General features: G+C 41.3%; 1 protein-coding gene across 1 annotated transcript in view; it reads right to left on the reverse strand.

Annotated features, from left to right (window-relative positions):
• Positions 1 to 19,675, reverse strand: part of DNAH9 (dynein axonemal heavy chain 9) — a 1,695,107-nt gene that overhangs the window by 1,384,722 nt on the left and 290,710 nt on the right. Inside the window, exons 9-10 of the mRNA XM_078654721.1 lie at positions 13,857 to 14,007; positions 9,889 to 10,003 (exon numbers count right to left, since the gene is read on the reverse strand). Coding sequence (XP_078510847.1) covers positions 9,889 to 10,003; positions 13,857 to 14,007 — 266 coding nt within the window. The remainder of the gene's footprint in view (positions 1 to 9,888; positions 10,004 to 13,856; positions 14,008 to 19,675) is intronic.

Below are 19,675 nucleotides of genomic sequence, written 5' to 3' on the forward strand. Positions count from 1 at the left end.
TTGAATGGTGTTAATGCCATCAAAAATACTGTCTTAAATACCTTTGAGACCCCAGTGGTATCAGAAATATTTAAGATTTCGCTCAGGATTTCCGCGAAATGTACGGGGGAATTAGTTGATAATGTATGTATCTCTGCAGTCGTCCTTGCGACTTGTAGATCATACGTTTCTTTAGATGACGTGAGCCTTGTAGGCGTCTGTAGAAGCACTGTTTTCATTCTGCTTAAAGTGTCTATTCGAATAGAAGTAATTTTCAGACCGGGCCATGCCCTTGCCTCCCTGTCTGGAAAGGAGCTGGGGAACAAAGAACGTCCACAGCACTTGACCTTCGCCGTCGTAGTGACGAGATAAGGAGTCCCGGGCATAAGACTACAGCATCTGCGGTCTACAATAAGAATGTAACTCCCATTATAGAGTCTTTGAAAGAATGGTTCTATTTCAGTTGCAGGTGCGCCTTGCTGGTGACATGAAAGGTTGTATGAATTCCCTTCACAGGCTCCGTGCAAACTAATACCGTTACACAGAAGCGTGCCGCTCAGTGACATAGCACAATTGTTGCCACTAAGAAACACTTTCTGTCCTTTGTTACTGACACATGCATGTGAATAGGGCAGGTTCCAAGTTGTTTTAAGGTACCCTTTTCCCAATTTCTCGTACATGCCAGCCTGTATATATTTTTGGCAGTATTGAAACCTGAAGGTTGAGATTGGAATATTTATGATTCCGTGGATTATCCATTCACTGACAGGTCGTTCTGACATTGTCATTGGTAATCTTTCTAGTTTTTCAATGCTCAAGATTGTATAATCAGCACCCTTCTGCGCCATACCGATTTGTCTATCAGTAAGGTTAAAGATTTGGAATAGTGACGTTGTGTTGATTAAACGCCAAGGCACATAGCCTGAACGCAGATTTTGTAACGTCCAGCCAAGCTGTACGATAGAACGCAATTGTGACTGACCATGTTGTAATAACAGTAAGTCTTGCGATAATATATCGATTGCTGAAGACACAATGCTGTCCAATGAAAAAATTCTGGAGGACAGAGTCATTAACCCATTGTCCACTACAGAAAGTGATTTTTCCAAATTAATACGGTCAATTTCCCGTATCCTTTCTGCTGTCTCAATTTGAGTAACCTTCCAGGCCTCATTGTATGCTGCATATACAGAGGCTGCTATGAAACGCTTATGACGCTGTTTGCGTGGTCCCAGTATGAAATCACGCAAGTCAGCACCATCAGTAAGTAAAGTTAGGTGTTGCTTAATTTCAGGCAGTGTGGAAGTTTGTAGCCATTGAAGGCATAATTTGCCCACACTGTAGGTTGTTATTATCCCTGGGTGATGTCTTTGAGGATATCTAGGGTCTGGCCTGTTCATTTTGAAACCCTGTGTTTTATTCAGGAATCTATCTTGACAGTTATTTGTATCTGTGGGCCAGATCAACCATTGTTTCCAATCAGGATGTGTTCTGTTTTGGTTAAGTATATGGTTTATGTCTATTTCTTCATCTGTATCAGAGTTATTGCTAAACATTGTTGGCTTTGGAATAGACAGGTTATTTAAATCTTTGATTTTTGCTAGGCCAAGACAGGTGGTTTGTTGGACGGTGTCATTTAAAAATATCATTTGTTCTGGGATCATGCAGGCTCTAAACAAAGCTTCTAAACCCTGTACTTGCCATTCTTTTGTACCCCAAACACTTTTCAAATCAACATGTTTGTCCCAATAATCAAATCCAAAAGTATTCATTTTTTCAAAGAAAGAATCTGAATATATCAATTTTGTGTTGGTTATCTTGGTTTTCATCCCTGTCTTGTTTGACAATTTGTAATAAAATGTTTCAGCATTAGTTATGTTAAAACCTGAAAAATATGAATATTTGTCATAAACGGTTCTAGAGCTCCCTTTTGGAGGTGTAGCACAATGTTCCCATTGATTATAATTTAAAACATTTCTAGGTTGTGCAGATTTATGCAAGAAATGGTTACCATAATGGTTATAGCAATACATACTATCATAATTTGTAGAACCTTGCAAATAATCATGTTTTGTAAATTTAGCAGACATTACTAAGTCAGACATCATATTGTTAATACTTTCAAAGTCCCAATCATCAGCAAATGAGTTTGGTTTTGCAAAGTCACTCAAAGAGATCTTGATTTGGTGTGGATATTTCAGGATCTCGACCGGACCATAAATTTCATAGTCAGTGTTGTCCCAGGCTACCCCACCAGGTATTGGAATGGCTGTGAAGTTGGCTGAAGAAAGTTCTGAAGAAAGTTCTCGTTTCTCGACGTGTGAAGATGTGTGTGGTTTGAGGACCAAGTTGATGTTCTGACTTGCTGTGTCCATTTTAGCATATTTTCCCTCAATGAAGCGTCCCAAGGTAAATACCATGATGAGCCAAAGTATGAGGATAAATGCACCAAAACCCACCCAAAATTCAATCCATGGAGAAATCAGATATGTTTCTTTTAGTTGTTTCAAATGCTCCTTTGCTTTGTCTTTAAAGGATTTTGATGATGGCTGTGTCTTTTGTTCGCTGAAGCCTTCAGAGGAATCATCGAAATTGATGAAGTAACCGGATGCAGTTCTGTCAATTGTTCCAATTGGTTCAGGATTTTTGTTTCTTGCATTTTCACTTGGTACTTCTGTATAGATTGGTGTGTCTCTGCTAAATGTCTTTATTTGGGTTTTCAGAGGTCTTAGTTCTATTGCATTGTTGCATAGTCCTTGTTGTTCTTCTGTAGGCGTTTCGAATGTGATGAGCCTCTTTGTTAGGACCTCTGTACTGGTAGCAAACCTTGGTGTTCTGCTACTTATTGGGAGTCCACTTGGCCTACTGTTTGTTATCGGCCACATGTTGTGGTTTTACCAGGTCGATGGATACAACTCGGTTCTCCTTTTTTCCAGCAAGTGGCGGTAGTACAACTGATCTTGTCCCGTTGACAGACAAGACAGGAACTGCTTTTCTGTAAGAAGGCCCAAATTCCTTCTTTACCGCGATCTTTTCCCTGACTAGATCCCCGACTTTTGGAATCCAGACAGGTCTTGCTGGGACAGGTGGTGATTCTTCAGTGGTTGTTGGCTGTTCTTTCAACTGTATGTTGCTCAGGTCTTTTCTTGTTTTGTTTAAGTCCTGCAAAATAGCCAAACGGTCTTTGACATCAAAGGTTTTTTCTGTTACCACTGAAGTCTGACTATCAAGGTCAGAGATCAACATCCTAGTTCCGAATAATAATTCGTACGGACTGAATCCCTTCAGAGAATTTCTTGGCAAGTTATTTAGACTACGTTGGACACTTATTAGATGTTTGACCCACCCAGCTCCCAAACCTAATATCCTTTCTATTATAGATTGCTTTCTGTCTTGGTTTTTTCTTTACACCATCCCATACCCTCAGGAAGGAAGTGAGAAGATTCCCGCTGGGCTGTGCTCATTTGGCCATTCCTTCCCCCCCCAGGCTGGATTGCCTGAGAAAAAGAAAAATTGGTCGAACGTAGCATGCTCTTAGCGTATATGCCATTTAGACTCGCAAATCTTGTATAACAGTCCGGACGTCAGCCGAGTGCTGTGGATCTACATTATAAGTGGAACTAGCCTGTGTATGTTAATCGCAAGCCATTCTTTTTGCTGGTAATATTATCTGCCTTGATACGACGGGGTATTAAACTGCTTCTCTCCCCACTGCGATCTCTGTTACAGTTTGGGCAGTTTTTTACAAACATGGTGTAGTGCAGGCTCATGCCTGGCCACCAGTACCGTGATTGTAATTCTTCCAGAGAATCTTTTAATTTAAGGTGTCTGTGACCCTCGCCCATGTGTGCGTCTGCGATTAACAAGTTTCTCCTGTCCATGTTTGGAATCACTCTATCCCCCACTCCAGGGATTCGAGCAAAAGGGACGGAGTTTGCATCGATTATGTATGTATAATTGAGTGGATAGTTGATCGGTAACGCTGAGCAGTCGCCTTTTGATGACGTTTTCACCGCCAGCAATGTTTCGCCGTCAATGTATTTTAATGTACGCTTTTTTCGATCTACGGGAGCCGATTTAGTGGCTGCCGCTGCGGCTGTCTCAGCCAATGAATTCCCCACAACGTGAACGCCATCACGTTGATGACTCAGTGAGTGAGTCACGTGAGTCTTTGGTAGTTCTTTCTTCAAAAGAGCTACTTGTTCCCAGAGAAGTCTCTGCTTTATTGGTGCACCTGTGTCATCTTTGTAACCGTTCTGAATCCATGTCTGCAAATCCTTGTTATATGCTTTGACGCAGAAATATGAATCTGACACTATAAGTGTCGGGAATTCGCGATCCGCATTATCTAGCGCCATTTTCAAAGCTAATATTTCAGTTTGTAGTTCTGAATTAGTTTCTACTGAGTGTGATTTTGTTAATAGAGGTCTTAGTTTACCTCCGTGCCACACTTCTTTTGTAATCTCACATGTGGGATTGTATGCATGTTCTCCCCAAACGGAGGGTTGAGCATGTCCGTCTGTATAGATTACACAGGCGTAATGTCTTAGAGGCAGAATGTCGATTGGCAGAGGATACGTTTTTTCATATTTTAGATTTTTTAATTCTTCTAGTTCTGGATCAAAGAAGTAGTATACTTTGTCCGTTGTGATTGAATTTACCCATTGTAACCATTCTGGATCCAATGTTGTTGTTGGTAAATTACACTGTGTTGTTAATGCTTCAAAGGCTGATTCAGCTGTTCTGACTGTGATATGTCTACCGTCAGCTATGTCTTTTTCTCTAGCTATTGCGGTTTGAACTGCTTGAACAATTTTTCCTTTGTTGCTGAATCTCTGTTCAGCTTTTGTGTACAAGTGTGATCTGAATGCAATTGGTACCTTTTCTCCCTCATTAGAGGTCAGGTATGTGAATCCGCATTTCCCTGGGATGACTCGGATCACAAGGTTGCGTGTATTATCACGGGTTTCTAATTTTGTTTTAATTAGCATGTCTGTTTGTAAGGATCTCAAAATTTCTGTGTGTGTTTGAGTCCAACTGGATCTTTTAAAGTCTGGTTTAATTAGATCGTAAAGGGGCTTGACCCTTTCTGCGTAATTAGCAATGTAAGTTCTTCCGAAATTTAGGAAGCCTAGAATTGACTGTAGGTTTTTTAGTGTTTTAGGAGCTTGGATTACGGCACATTTCTCTAGGAAATTGTCTGCCAGGCTTTTGCCTTCACTTGATAACTCATATCCTAAGAATAGGACCGTCAGATGGGCAATTCTGGACTTTTTGAAGTTGAATTTGTAACCCTCTGCAGCGAAACCAAGTATTATGGTGTTCACTCTTTTCAAGTGAGTTTCCAAGTCATCATCTGTTAAGTAAATGTCATCGACATAAGATAATGCTTCATCATCATATTGTTGTAGTAATTCTGTTACTCTCGCTGAGAATACCCCCGGGCTGTTCTTGTACCCCTGGGCTAACCGACAGAATTGTTTTTGAGTGCCATTTACTGAGAATGCAGTTAAATATCTGCTCTCTGGTGCTATGTTTTGACAAAAGAATCCGTTGGAGATGTCCAAGGTTGTTTTGTATTTTTTGCGCACTATGTTATTCATTAGTGCAGCACTGTGTGAGTTTTGCACTGCAAAAGTTTTGCAACATGTGTTAAGGTGTCGGTAATCCAAAACTAGACGGTACGAATTGTCTGGTTTGGAGACCGGAAACAAAGGATTGTTCATTTGTGAGGTGCAAGTTTCAATCACCCCCTGGTATTCTAGCTGATCTAGTATTTCATTTACTTGTTTTTTAGCTTCTTGCTTAATTGGGTACTGCCTTTGTGCAGTTGGTTGTGATTTTAACTGGATTTTGTGAGGAGGAGAATCCTCATCCCATCCTACATGATTTTTATATAAAGCAGGTGCTAAGGCCACTGCCCACTTTCTAGCAAGTGTGTATTTTTTATGAATCGGTATTTGATTCGAGAAGGCAGGCATAATTACTTCTTCGCCATGAGGGCACTCCCTGACAAACTCCGGTGGCCAGTCTTTTTCAGCTAGAAGGATGTCATAGCCTTTGGATAGGTTATCCCAAAATAGTCCCCTTATTTTCCTAGTCTTATCTCCCTCTATACGTAATGTTATCTCGTATATTTTGTGGGGCTTGCTAACTCTGGTATCTGCAGTTTCCACTTGAAGGTATTCATTCGTGTCCACTGTCTCCAGATGATTCATAAGGACTTTGCGAGCTATGCTCACCTCTGCTGCGCTGTCTAGCATTGTCTGAGCCCACTCTCCGTTTTTCAATTGTGTCCTCAGTATTCTCGGCATTGTTAACTACCTTGATACTGGCTACCTTCTTTTTTGGAAATTGTGATTTCTTTTTCAGTTGAGCAGGTTCCTTGTCTTTGGACTTGGCGTGCTCTTCTGATCGTCCTCTTCTTTCCGATTTCTGCGAGGAATTCTGAAAAGATTGAGAGGGACGTGTATCAATGTCTTGATATCTATCAGGTTTTTTAATATTATCCCTATTTCTAAGGTTATATCTATTCCCAGAGGGTTCACTCTGAGGTGACCTTTGTCTCGGGTTTGGAGATTTCTCTCTTCGCCTAGGAGACCTTCCTCTGGACTGGAATTTCTTTTCTTTTGGATTGGATTGTTTGTTTCCATCCCAGTTCTTTTTTGGTGAATTATTATTATTAAAAAATATTTTTTCTGGACTTGTAGTCAGTTGCGGTTTTACCGGTATTCCACCTAGACTATCTCTGCCTAGTTCTTCATAGGATTTTTCTATGATTCTGGCAATTTCAGCTGGTTGGTCTGCTATATCTGTCTCTTTTAACCTCTGGCGGATCGCCACGTTTGCTGCTTCACCTTTTATGTTGGCTAGTAATATAGCCGAGACCTGCTTGAAGTCTTTCAGTAATTTCATACCAAGAGTTAAAGCAGGTTCTGGACCGTATTCATCTTGAATTTGTTTTAGCACATCTGGTATCACCGAAATGGATGGGACACCGTGCGTTTTTGTGTAGATGGAAGCAAAGACTGTACCCCAAGTGTCACAGTCCTCAATGTGTGGTGCGATTCCCATTGGGAGACATATAGTCAGAATCCTGTGTTTTTCTAGCGGGGTGGTGTCAGGAAACACCGCCTCTATTTGGGTGATTTTCTGTGCCAACCAGAATGGTATCTGTTCCCGTTTAGCTGGAACCTTACCTAGGCAGGATTGGATGTTCTGTGGTGTAATTTTATTTGTGTTCCCCTGGTGAGAGGTCAGCTGTGGTAGTTTAATCGCTGGCTGAATTGTAGAAGTCCGCATTACATACTGAACTAATTGTCTGTGAATTTTTAGTAGTTGTTTTAGCTGTATTAATAGCTCTGGTGCAGGCATCTCGTCGATGTCTGGATGTGGTGTGTATCCGGCTAAGACCGGCCACGTTGCTCCTGGTCTTCCTAAAGGACCGAGCCTTGTAATGTGATTATTATGTTTTAGGGCGCCATCAAATAAGAGCAAATGCTCTTGGAATTTGAGTGGTACTTCCACCTCCTCGAAAGGAGTGTACGTTTCTGGAGGAACCTCTATTTTGTAATAGTGGAAGTACTTTGTTACAGCATTTGCTGCTGGAAAATGTATCCATGTATAGTATACCTCTGTCTGTCGATATTCGTGTGCCTCGATTACGAATATGACTGTGCCACCTCTAGGTGTCAGTCCATTTTCTATAAGTTTTAAGGTTATAGATCTCCTTTTGGCGACCGGAATGAGTATTATATCCGCGTCTGCATCTAGTGCAGCATTATCAGCTGCTGCTATTTCAGCCGCTAATCTAACTGCTTCTCTTTCTCCATCACTGTCTCCCATTTTACAGACAGGATGGTATTATGTTTATTTGCAGATCAGGTTTCTTTATGAAAACAGAGATTAGGTGCACAATATTTTGGAACTGTTTTATCCTTCAACGTTGACTATACCAAGAACCATACATAGGAGTTCCCTCCTGCGAGGTTTTGGAGGATATTATAACCTTTCACCCACTCCAGACGTCTTTGGAGTATTTGGGAAAAGGGGTCTGAGTGAGAAAGCACGACTGAGTTACTCTAAATGTCTTACGTTAGTTTTATCGCCCTTTCCAAACGCGTTGGGCGCCATGTAGTGTAGTTCCTATTTTCCCAATAGGCTCTGCGCATTGGAATAGTACCTACAGCAGTAAAGGCCTAGGCCAGACGTTAACTAGGTCTACTACTGTCGATACTAGACTTAATTTTTGGGTTTGCCAGCTAAGCTCAGAGTTCGCTAGAAACTTTCTCGAATGTTCAAGGAAGGATTAACTCCCCTGATTAGACAAGAAGGGATTTAGTTTCTGACAACCATAGAACATGACAACTTTGCTCTCCCCTAATCAAGAGTCAATCTCAAGAGTCGTGTGAGCACAAGGCAATTATTTTACTCAGTCAGTACGTGCATTCTTAGTCTCATCAGAATGTAGAGAAAAGGAAGAGACGGGCGTGTTCAATAAAAGATGTTATTTATTGATCAGTCTCTTTTCTCGTACAAGAGAAATGGATCGATATTATTGCGATACTTATAGTTAAGTAAAGTGCATACATTAGAAGCAATAGTATAAAATAATACTGTAAAAACATTGATATGGTTTCTGAGCCATATGATGTTTAAAATGATTAAAATATATTTACATACACATATACATTTGACTAAACGTACTCAACTGGTGTTTCTAAATACGCCTACCCCGTGTACCTGACCTAAGTCTAATGCGTGGACGGGAATAGAAAGTTACAGTTTAAGTTAAGTTTGTTTTTGCCAAGTGAATAACTAAAGAATTCTCTAGGAGGGGTTATTCAGTTCTGTACCTGGAATTTAGGATGAATGAGGAATGGTATCTCTTTCTCTGCTCTCGATATTCCAGGCTGCCTGCGAGGGCTACCCGGAAGCGCCGGTGCTGGGTCTCTCGGCTTGAGATAGCAGCGCGTCTCTCAGCGCGTCAGGAAGGCGGGGCTGCTGCCAGCGGGGTCTGCTCCTGCTCTCGGCTTCGGCAAGTGTGGCTGCTCCGTCTTGTCACCACGCGTGTGTTTTGCATAGGGCAAGATCGGCAATATTTATACCTTAAAGGTGCCGGGATTGACGTAAGGATGGACATAGGTACGTCAATAAAGATGTCATACGACTTGCTCGTTAGCACATTCTTTACTAAAGTTCTCTGTGAAATCAAAACAATGGCCGCACGGATTATCCAGGTTGTCATAGGTTTGATTTGTTATGAGAACGTCGTATGCCTTATCAGGGGCTGGAGGAATATCGCTTGTCTAATTAGATCTCAAGCGTTATGACCTAATCAGATAACACGTTCCTGTGCCGTAGTGTGACTGCGTCAGATAACGGTATCTGCATCATGGGGAATTTCTTGCCTCATGGGCTGACTGTTAGTTAACTAGCTAGGTAGTTTAACCAGAATAGGGTCAGGAATAGGGGGATCGATTCAGAACCTATAGAAATACACGACAGTACATCTGAAAAGCCATTAAGCGTTACTTAATGGGCCGAAATAGCCATTTGGCCCATTAAGAAATGCTAAATGGCATTGTACGTCAGCCCAAAGTGATCATCTACAAATGTACACTAAAAAGAGATGCGAGTTTAATGATAAAATGCAAATAAATACATGTTGAACCTTGATTGTGCACTAAACCCCTTTTGAACAATCGAATAAACTCACGTTATCCTCATCTGAAAGATAAAATGCCCAATAAAATGTTAATTTAGGATCTTAGGTTTACCACATACAGTATGACCATCTATCCTTTATAGACAGAAGCAATAATTTCGTACTTTCTTACAAAGGCATTAGCAATAAAACAGATATTATAACTAAGCTTTATTTTGCTTTATTTTTCCAACAATACTTACGGATGTGAGATGTGTCGGAAATTACTGAACGGAATCTGAATGCGATCTCTCAGTTCTTGGGCCGAGCTAAGGCTGCCTGCAACCAATGGCATGTTCTTGCTCACAAGCGGGTACCCTATGGAGTATGGTAATATGGTAAACGAAAATTATGCAGAGGCATAGCAATGTAGGAAGCAGCTTATATAATTTTCCATTCTCAATATTAAATGACCAAGTATGTAATAAATGCATTTTTTTTAATTTAGGGCCAGAGGTATCAAAGGGTTGTACCCATTCTGGGTCTATGGGAAAATGTGTTCATACATATGGCCCTAAGTGCTTATTGCAGTTGCCAGCTCTTTCTAAACATGATTTATCTTTGCAGGTAGGGGAAATGAGACTTCGGGAAACAAGAGCTCATTATTATATGGGGCACATAACCCAAGTCTCTAGACTCCACTGCCAACAACCTATTCACTGGAGCACATCTTCTCCCAGAAAAATAAGAAATGCCTACTTCTGCACGTCACACAAAATCCATTTTGCTGATTCAAACTATTTAAACAAGTGTATATGTTTTCTTTTAGTGCAAGCAGCTGGTTACTTCAGACTGATTCTTATGTATCCTTTTTCCAATGTTTTAAAAAAACTTGAATTTTTATTTCCTAGTCAGAGAAACTCTGGAATGAACTACCTAACGTTTGTCTCAGAAAAGATGATGTCACCATGAGAAATTAATTGTAATCTACCACCAGGCCCAAATCAGGTGGTGAGCAAAACTTCACGGGCAAAATTGAGTAACAGACTACTTGTTCTGCCCTTGAACAACACAGATGCGATGGGCACTAAAGTGAAGGTTGGTTGGGTCTGAAACCTTAAGTGGTGGAGTAGATTTTATAAAAAATCCTACAAACACAATGTATTTCATGATGTGGCCTGCCCTGGCCCCGGTAACAATGACAAGATGAATCACCTGGCTCTTGTTTTACCAGTGTAGCTTGAATTTGGGTGTACGGCAGTATATGTACAAAAGCAGGAATGGACTAAGTTATCTATCAGGCCTTTGTGGAAGTCCGAACGAGGATATAGGAATGGTAAAGACTTTGGGCGAATCACACAAGATAATTTGGAATCTTTACATTAAGACTGCTCCTGAGATTACAAAATATTAAAAATACATTTAGGTGTTAGAGAAGGCCGCTGATTTGACTGTACCATTGCACTTTACTTAGGAAGTGACACTTTCCAGACCATTGGCTGATATGATTGATATTTAAATATATAATATTTGATAGCTAAATTTATAAAGAGCGGCATATGCCTGAAGTCTTCTTGGCACTGGAGTCTCCTGAGAGAGAAAAGTACTTCAAGTAAAAGTGATCTAATTCTTGGAAGAAAAAAGCTACGGTTTTAGATGTTTTCTGAAGGTCATTAAGTGTGACTGGTCTCTAAGGTGCAAAGGGAGCTGATTCCACAGCTGGCAGGTGGGGCAGACAAAACTTCCCCCATGATACCTTGTGAATTCTGGGAACACTCACTGTTTTTGAGTTGGTCAAACGGAGATGTCTTCTGGGTGAGTACGAGGAAAATGTAATCTTCAGGCATGCAGGTCCTGTGCGATGGTGTGCTTTGTGCGCTATGTACAGAGCTTTGATGGCCACTCTCTTTTTTATTGAGAACCAGTGCAGATCTTTCAACAAATTGGATATAGGTTCAAACTTATTGATGTTTTGCCAGGAGAAGTGCAACAGCATACTGCCCTTTACAGTTTTTTGAGGGAGCCTTGCTGCATGTCCAAATAATAAAGGGCATAGCAATCATCCAATTTTGACAGTACCAGGGAAATGATGAACAACTTCTGAAGTTCTGGTGGGGCAAAGGGGAGAATTTTCCTTAATGTTTTTATTTGAAAGAAACACGCTTGTTATTCTGTTCTACTAAGAAAAGTTTGGCATCAAAGATTGCCCCTAACTTTCTCACCTTAGATACCGGAATGGGAAGAGTGCCTAAAGTCCGGGCCATCAGGAGTCATTCCAAAAAGAGGTGTCTCTACCAAAGATGAGCCCCTCTGTTTTTTCGGAATTTAATTTGAGGCCTTGACTGTTCATCCAACTGTCCACTGCTCGCATACAGTCATTGAACTGTTGAGCCATCTCCTCAATGTAATGGATAGTACAACTTGAGTGTCATCAGCATAGGAGATGGTGGAAAGGTCAAAAGATCTTATGAGCTTTGTGTGGGGAGCCATGTATATATTAAATAACGTGGGGCTGAGTGATAATCCTTGCGGGATACCACAAGGCAAAAAGAATGGGTTGGAAATAAAATCACTAAACAAGATTTTTTGCTCTCTTCCAGTAAGGACCCAGCAAAGTAACTCAGATGCTGACACACCTAGTCCTATCTCCACTAGTAATTAACTCCCCCGACTTGATTTTATTCCAAGCCTGCGTTGACTCCAAGTGCCTTTGATATTAGCTGGGGTTTTGTTGGAAGATAATTTTATACAAAAGCCCACCGCCATGTGGCCTTACCAAGTGACAGGAAAGATGTCCTCCAGTTGTAAATCTGCGTAATTTGAAAAAATGCCGTCCAAGGTATTTCCCGCTAAGTGAGTTGCAGTATTACCTACATGTTTCAGGTTTAAGCCACACAAAATATCAATAGGTTCCTTGGAGTCTTTATTATGTGAATCTTCTAAATGAAAATTAAAATTTCCCCTGATAGTTAAATTTGTGGACTGAATGATGGATTCTGAGAAGTCACTAAGAGCGTCCAAAAATGTAGCTTTAAGGCCTGGGGGTCTATAAATCAGTAGACCATAGAACATGAATGTGTTGTTTAATTTACATTTAAATGTGAGAGCTTCACAATCCATTATATTAGATGGCTCGTCTGAGATATCAAGATGGTCTTGATAGATTATTGCTAGTTCTCCAACCCACTTACCTAATAGATCTAATCGGGTTGCTGCATAGCCTTCAGGTAGCATTGCAGCGAAATGTGGATTCTTTGCAATATTTTAAAAAACAGCTATGAGTTCCAGCCATGGTGCAGTGTGGTTGTGGATGGGGGCAGACAGGCTTGCCTTCGTTGCTGCAGTGCGAATGTGCTCAGCAGTCACTTTTCATGGCTTGCATGGGTGCGAGCCAGAGCTTTGACTTAAAACAATTGGACAACTAAATAGTGGGGAACTTCAGTCCAGCAACCCGTGACACATGGATTCAGGATCCCCTGAACCGGGTGCATACTAGGAAAGGAAGTCACGTTAAAACAAAAGTGAGGAAAGGTATATCATAAAATTAAAAGTCAGCGGGCCCATTTTGCACAGCAGTAGGGAGCCAGTCACCTCCTTAAAAGTGACAAACCAATGTATACAAGGAAAGTAAAAAATGCAAGGTAGCAGGATGTTCTCACCAGCAGATACTGCGAGAACGCGCTCTGCAGTAGTTTTTCACAGCCGGCAGTGGGGCGCAGCTGGGGGTGTGGCCAATGGCTGAGCGCAAGTCAGTGCTTTGATTTGAAATAACTGGACAACAAAATAGTGGCGGACTGTTAGTGTTTCGGGGTAAATATGAAAAAATACCAACATTCTTCATGTAATCTGTATAGTGACTTTTGCAAGAGGAATGTGATGAAGGACTTAGTTGCAAGACAAGTGGCCTAATCTCTCATCACAAAGTAGGATATTAATTTGAGGCATATAGCAGTCCGAAACACTATTTCAGGAACATTAGGGTGTGGACATTCGGTAAAGCTATGGTGCTTTAGTTTGGTGAATGTGTATAAATGTATAGATGACCACCTTTTGTGCTTTTATAAAAACCTTGGATAGAGAAGAGGATTCATTTAATTATTTCTTTTTATCAATGACGTATTCTCCCTTAATACAGCAAGTGACTGAACTAGCACAGTCCGCATTTACATAGCGTGATCATATGAAATTAGGAGATTGAATTTCTTTGTGTATGTAATTTAGGGTAACATACCAAGTTCTTCTTCTTTCTTAATGTGATGATTGAAGATAAGCTTAGCTGTATCGAGGTCTTGATCAAACGTGGTGACCAGAAGGGGGTATTTTCCAAAGGCATCTGCTGCGATAACAGGTCTTTCAAGCAAACTGCCAAACATATCCAGTAACTGCAAAGAAAAAGCTAAGTTAGAGGCAATGGTTGTCTGGATTACTTGTGTGATTCCCAGATGTAACTTGAAGAAGTAGTATTAGAGCTAATATAGAAATCTATTCTCAACAACCATTCTCCTAGGCACGCCCAACTCAGCTTTTAAACCAAACTGTGGATCAGAAATATATCATTAAAAGTGGACATTAAATCCAAGACTCACAGTCTATTTAACCATCACAATTTATCATACAAAGTAATTTTATTCAACCCCAAATCGATGCCGGTTCATAATCTCAATTAAGAAGTGTGAAGTGCCAGTAAAGTGTTTGTTCTTAATGCTAGATTAAACTGATATTTGCACCCACGGTAGAATGTTATTTTCTGGCTAACCAATATGTATACTCACTTCGTGGAATATAGCTAAACTTACAGGCCCGCTAAGGGAGCATTCAATGGCTGCCAGGTCCCAACATCTGGTGTGCTACTTGAACCCTTTCCTGTGTTACGACTCAGCCATTCAGTAACTGATTATTTATGTATTTATTTATTATTTTACAGATGTGTAGAGCGCATGGCTGCCCGTGAGCGTCCCAGCGCTAGTGATAGATCAGAGGAGATTGAGGGAGGAGTGAGTTAGGGAAACAGCCAGGTCTTAAGTAATTTGCGAAATGGAAGGAGGTTGGGCTGAGCCCGAATGTCTGGGGGCAGTGTGTTCCATAGCTTGGAGGCATTGTATGAAAATAATCGGCCTCCGGAGCGGGCTTTCCTAATCCTAGGTATTGATGCCAAGTGTGAATGTGAAGAGTGAAGGGTTCTGTTAGTTTTGTAGGGGGCAATGAGGTCCTTTAGGATGGGTGGGGCCTTTCTGTGCAAGATTTTATGGGTGGTGCAAAGGGCTTTAAAATGCCCCCTTTCTAGAATGGGTAGCCAGTGAAGTGATTTAAGGGCTGGTTTGGCTGAGCAACGGCTGTTTGTCCCCGTGAGAAGACGGGCGGCAGAGTTTTGCACAACCTGGAGTTTTGCAAGCACCTTGTTGGGGGCCCCTAGATACAAAGCATTGCCATAGTCCAGACGGGACATAACAAGGCCTTGAATCAATAGTTTTAATTATTTTCAAGAAGTAGTCGGCCAGAATAATGTTCTGACAGAGCCTGGCTTTTATTTTGCTGCACAGATCCTATTTCTCTCCAGTGATGCTGCTGAAAGGAAAGCAGGTTTCACTTGCCTGCAAACGGCGGATGCCAGCACTTGAATTGCTGAAAGCAAATCTGATCAACCAAACATGCACTGGCAAAGCCAAACCATCTGGTGTTGGCTGCCAGCCTTTTGACTTTTTCAATGCTTATTTTCTTTTGTCATTGTTTGGGTAAAACATTAAGGTATTGGAAGGTGCTGAGCCCTAGCCCATATAAAAGAATATTTGCTAAAAGCAAAAGTATTTTTGGTATCATAAAATATGCATGGTAGTCTGTGGCGCTGAATGGAACTACTTTGTGTATGATTGCTCCCCTTGTGAAAGAGCACAATGCTGTCAGGCAAAGTGAAGTCAGGTAATGGTTGAAGTGGGCTGACCCACAGCCCAATGGTGAATGCTGTACTGGTCTGAAGAAAAATGTGAATGACACAACAACAGGCTAATGGATGAAGAAGACTGGCTGAATGCTCTTAAATGTACATCATGTACATAATTGTAGTGAAATCAAAAGGTCTTGGCTAACGAAAAAATAAATAAAAGTAAACATTTTTGTCTTTTACTATTGTTGAGCAGTCTTGCTTTCCACAATGACAAGGGTGGAGCGGACATGCTGTAACAAGGAAGGGAGGACCAGATTTTCTTTCAGAACAGCATCGGATAGAAGCAGGAGTTGCCCAGAAAAGAAACCTATTTTCCCGATACCACATAATTCGGGCTCTACTACTTGCATTCTGGCCTATGTTGAGACTTTCTTCCAAGTGTGGGTCTCGAAACATCTGTATATTTTTATTTTTGTCTTGGAAAGCTGCAAATAGACATATTACCCAGAAGTATGTAGAAGGTAATTAAGAGTTATCGACAACAGGTGTGTCCAATTGTTCTAGTTATATTCACACATATTTTGCTTACAGCAGAAATATTTGTTTTAAAGAACATTATTCGCAGAAACGGACAAATATGATTACTAGTAAAGATAAATCTGGGAAAGACCATTATAGTGTGGATACCCTGCTATCGAGCAAAGAGAACTCAGAAAAGCCTTGCTAAGTTTAAAGCCCCTCATAAGTTTTCGATTGGTACCCCTTCCAATATCACATACGTTTCGATTACCTAACATATTTTAGTGTTTAAGTCTGTCTTTAGATTGGTCCCAAAATATGACTTATTATTTCTGCTGAAAACATTTTAGAGAGGGAAGGCCCACTTTTGAAATGTTAGGTGTAGCAATCATGTTGGGCAGCAGAGCAGATAACCACCACAGTATACATAATGAATATTGTGTCACATATAGCTTTGTGTCAACGCGACTGTCAGTCAATATGTGCTGAAAAAACAATGCTCGGCCTTGCCCTTTGATAAAACATGCAGAGAAATTATGCATCCAAATATATGGTTGATAAAACCGAAATGACCTTTCATTTGAACACAGTCAAACCTGAGCTTTGTTGATATTTCAACTGCTTTTAAGGTCTGACGAGGAAGCTTACTTTATTTTGAATAAGAAATGTGGGATTTCGCTGAGCGCCCTTCAGGCATTAGTTACTTTAATCTACCATCTTCCGCCAGTGCTTGTTTGAAATGTCTTTCCCAGTTCTGATCAGCCCACAGGACTGCTGCACAGGTTTACATGTAGCTGTGGTGAGGGGCAAAAGTGTCTCTCTGCCCTCCAGTGGGCCACACTCACTCATTCCTCATGGCCATGCCTTGCTTCCCACTCGCCTCAGCCAGTTAAGTCCCTGACCCAGCACACACCAACCTTACTCTCAGGTGGTTGCTGATAAAAGATTCTGTCACTGTCTCAGGAAGACAGTGCAGGAACCAGTGGCCTGGCAAGGGGGAGTGGCCGGGTTGTTGTGGGCCCCGGGCGGCATGAGTTTTGGGGCTGATGACCCCCCTCTTACCTGGAGCCATGCGGGGCGGCCGTTGCGGGAATCGCCAGCACCACCCCCCCTGCTCTTACAAGTGGCCCCCGGGTGTCAAACGCAGTGACTGCCATGGGCGGAACAACGTCTAGCTGTGCCACTGGCAGGACCACGGCAGTGTTCCTCAGAAGCTGTAGCTGTCATACCTGGCATGACCAAGTAGGTGACACCAAAGAAATATGTGTGTCAGAGGAGATTAAAAACTCAAGCTAGTGAAAGCCTGCGCTTAGGAACTTCTATATTGGTACAGAAGATGAAGTGAACTGGGTCAATTTCATCACTAGACTGTACTGGTCCTTAGCAATATTTGCTTTCACTATGAGACTGATGAAAATTAGCTTATAAACGTGACTATCTTGGTACAAAAGATGGCCCGTTCTCAGGACAGTCAGCATGTCCACCTAATGGGAGCAATCAATGTCCACTTACAATGTATAGAGATCTTTACTGAAAACCTTTACCGCACGATGGAATTAAGAAGTGGCACACACTGGCTTGCCCATATACCACTTGACACCCTTCAGCTAAATACATATTTTTATCCTCCTGACTATTACAATCGCCACGGTGCCACTCTTGTGTGCAAATCTTGCTGCCATTTGACAGTGTAGTGTATTTCACACAAAAAGTTCAAAGCTGTGGGGAGGTGGGGAATAAGTGATTTTCGAATTATTTTTGTTGAGAAAAGTTTTCTTAATTTTCGAGAAGCAAATACATACCCAAAGATAGAGCTATACAAAGCGGGGAATAGAGTATCAGTGGTTTTCTACATTTATAGAATGATGGCACTCGTACTATTTTTAATATTATTAACTACATTTCGAAAAGGACACTTTGTAATGTGATTTGTTTTCCCTAAACGTACACACTTTTTTCATGTCAGTTGGTAAATGTGTGGTAGTTTATTCTGTCCAATATTTTTTCTAGCTACATTGCTGTCAACGGTCCTGTATAACTTGGCACCACGGGTAAAATGTCGCAAACTATGTTGCCACTCTTCTTTTAAATAAACAGGTTCAAAGTTTCTTATGTTCATCTTCTGCCTATGCTTTAGGTCCTGTACTAAGTTTCTTTGCTCTGGACTTTCTTAGTTCGGCAAATAGCTAGCAGCTTTTGTCACGAATATGAAGAACAAGCATAAGCAATGCCAATGGGTCTGACTTTAGTGAGTAAATGCATGCAAACAGCATTTGTGCATGCCTTTCTTTGCATGCATTCTCACATTAAAGCCGAACATAATGCTCTTTCCGATGCATGTTTATAAATGAAAATAGCAAAAGAGATAGTCACCGACACTGAACGTTTCGAATGTTGTAGGACAGTGACTTATTTTCCTTATAGGTGTGGGAAATATAAAGATTGGAGTTGCGATTAAGTCGTCAATTCAATTTAAGGTATTGAAACGCTAAACGCTCCCTTCTTTTCTAAGTCAGCTCATGCTGACCTAACAGCAAGCAGAATTGTCTACACCTGCTTTCAAACACTAACATCATTCATGCACCTATGTCCACACTCCATCAATCACTGCCACTGCAGCACCTCAAATGACCCTCCATCTGACACTACTATGTCGTATGCACTTCTGGCTATCTCTGCTTCCTACTAACACTGCCGTTTCAATTCTTATCACCGTTCTACCCTTTAAAGTCATTCCTGGAATTCTGATCACCTCCCCCAACCGACACCACCATTCCTGCATCTCTGTTTATACTCTGTCAGCAGCCCCACTGTTTCTGTAACTCATGACTCTTCGTCTGACCAAGACATTCATTGTGTACTTCGGGACTTTTTCGTCATGGGCCCTGAGCACCCCTGCCCTTACTGAAACACGTTGCACATTCTTGTTTATATGTTCACCCTCCCCTGCTCTCTACCCACCATTCCTGTAACTCTATTCACCTCCCAGATCGCGTCTGCACCCTCCCTGTAACACTTTTCACACTCACTCTGCTTCTACCAACATTCTTGTAGCACCCTTCCCCGTCCATCAACCATCATAATAATCGCTGTGTAAATGTGTCCACGCTTCCTCGAATGCTACAAACATCCCTGTGACTCTGTTTACATTACATTATGGTAACAAGCCTCCAAATACCTTATTTCCTTCTGTAAATCTACGAGCAGTCTCAAACCCCTGCCACAATATAAGGATTTCCCCAAACAACCTCTTGCCTTTATCACTGGCTAGAGATGTGCTAGATGTTAACATTGTGAAGAGCAATCCTTTACCCCAGGTGAAATTCACTGTGCCGATAAAATGTACGACGCAGGCAATGGTTGCCTCCCATCTCCGGTAACTCTACCGAGCGTTAGAGTGGTAGTATTTGGCGAGCAACGTTGCTATAAAATTGGCAAGCGCTCGTAAATCAGTAAGCAAAATTACCTTAGCAGTGTTACTAGTCTGAGATGCTAAACGGGCATCATGCGAAAATCTCAACTTTTTTTTTTTCAACCAAGATAGCCGTAGCCATTACCCTATTGATAAAAATGGCCTACAAATGAATTAGAGTTGATCAATGAGGCTCAAGGGTTGGGGTCCCTCTTAAAAACAAGAGGCAATGGTTACT

Source organism: Lissotriton helveticus, chromosome 7, assembly GCF_964261635.1.
Source record: "Lissotriton helveticus chromosome 7, aLisHel1.1, whole genome shotgun sequence".
NCBI lineage: Eukaryota > Metazoa > Chordata > Amphibia > Caudata > Salamandridae > Lissotriton > Lissotriton helveticus.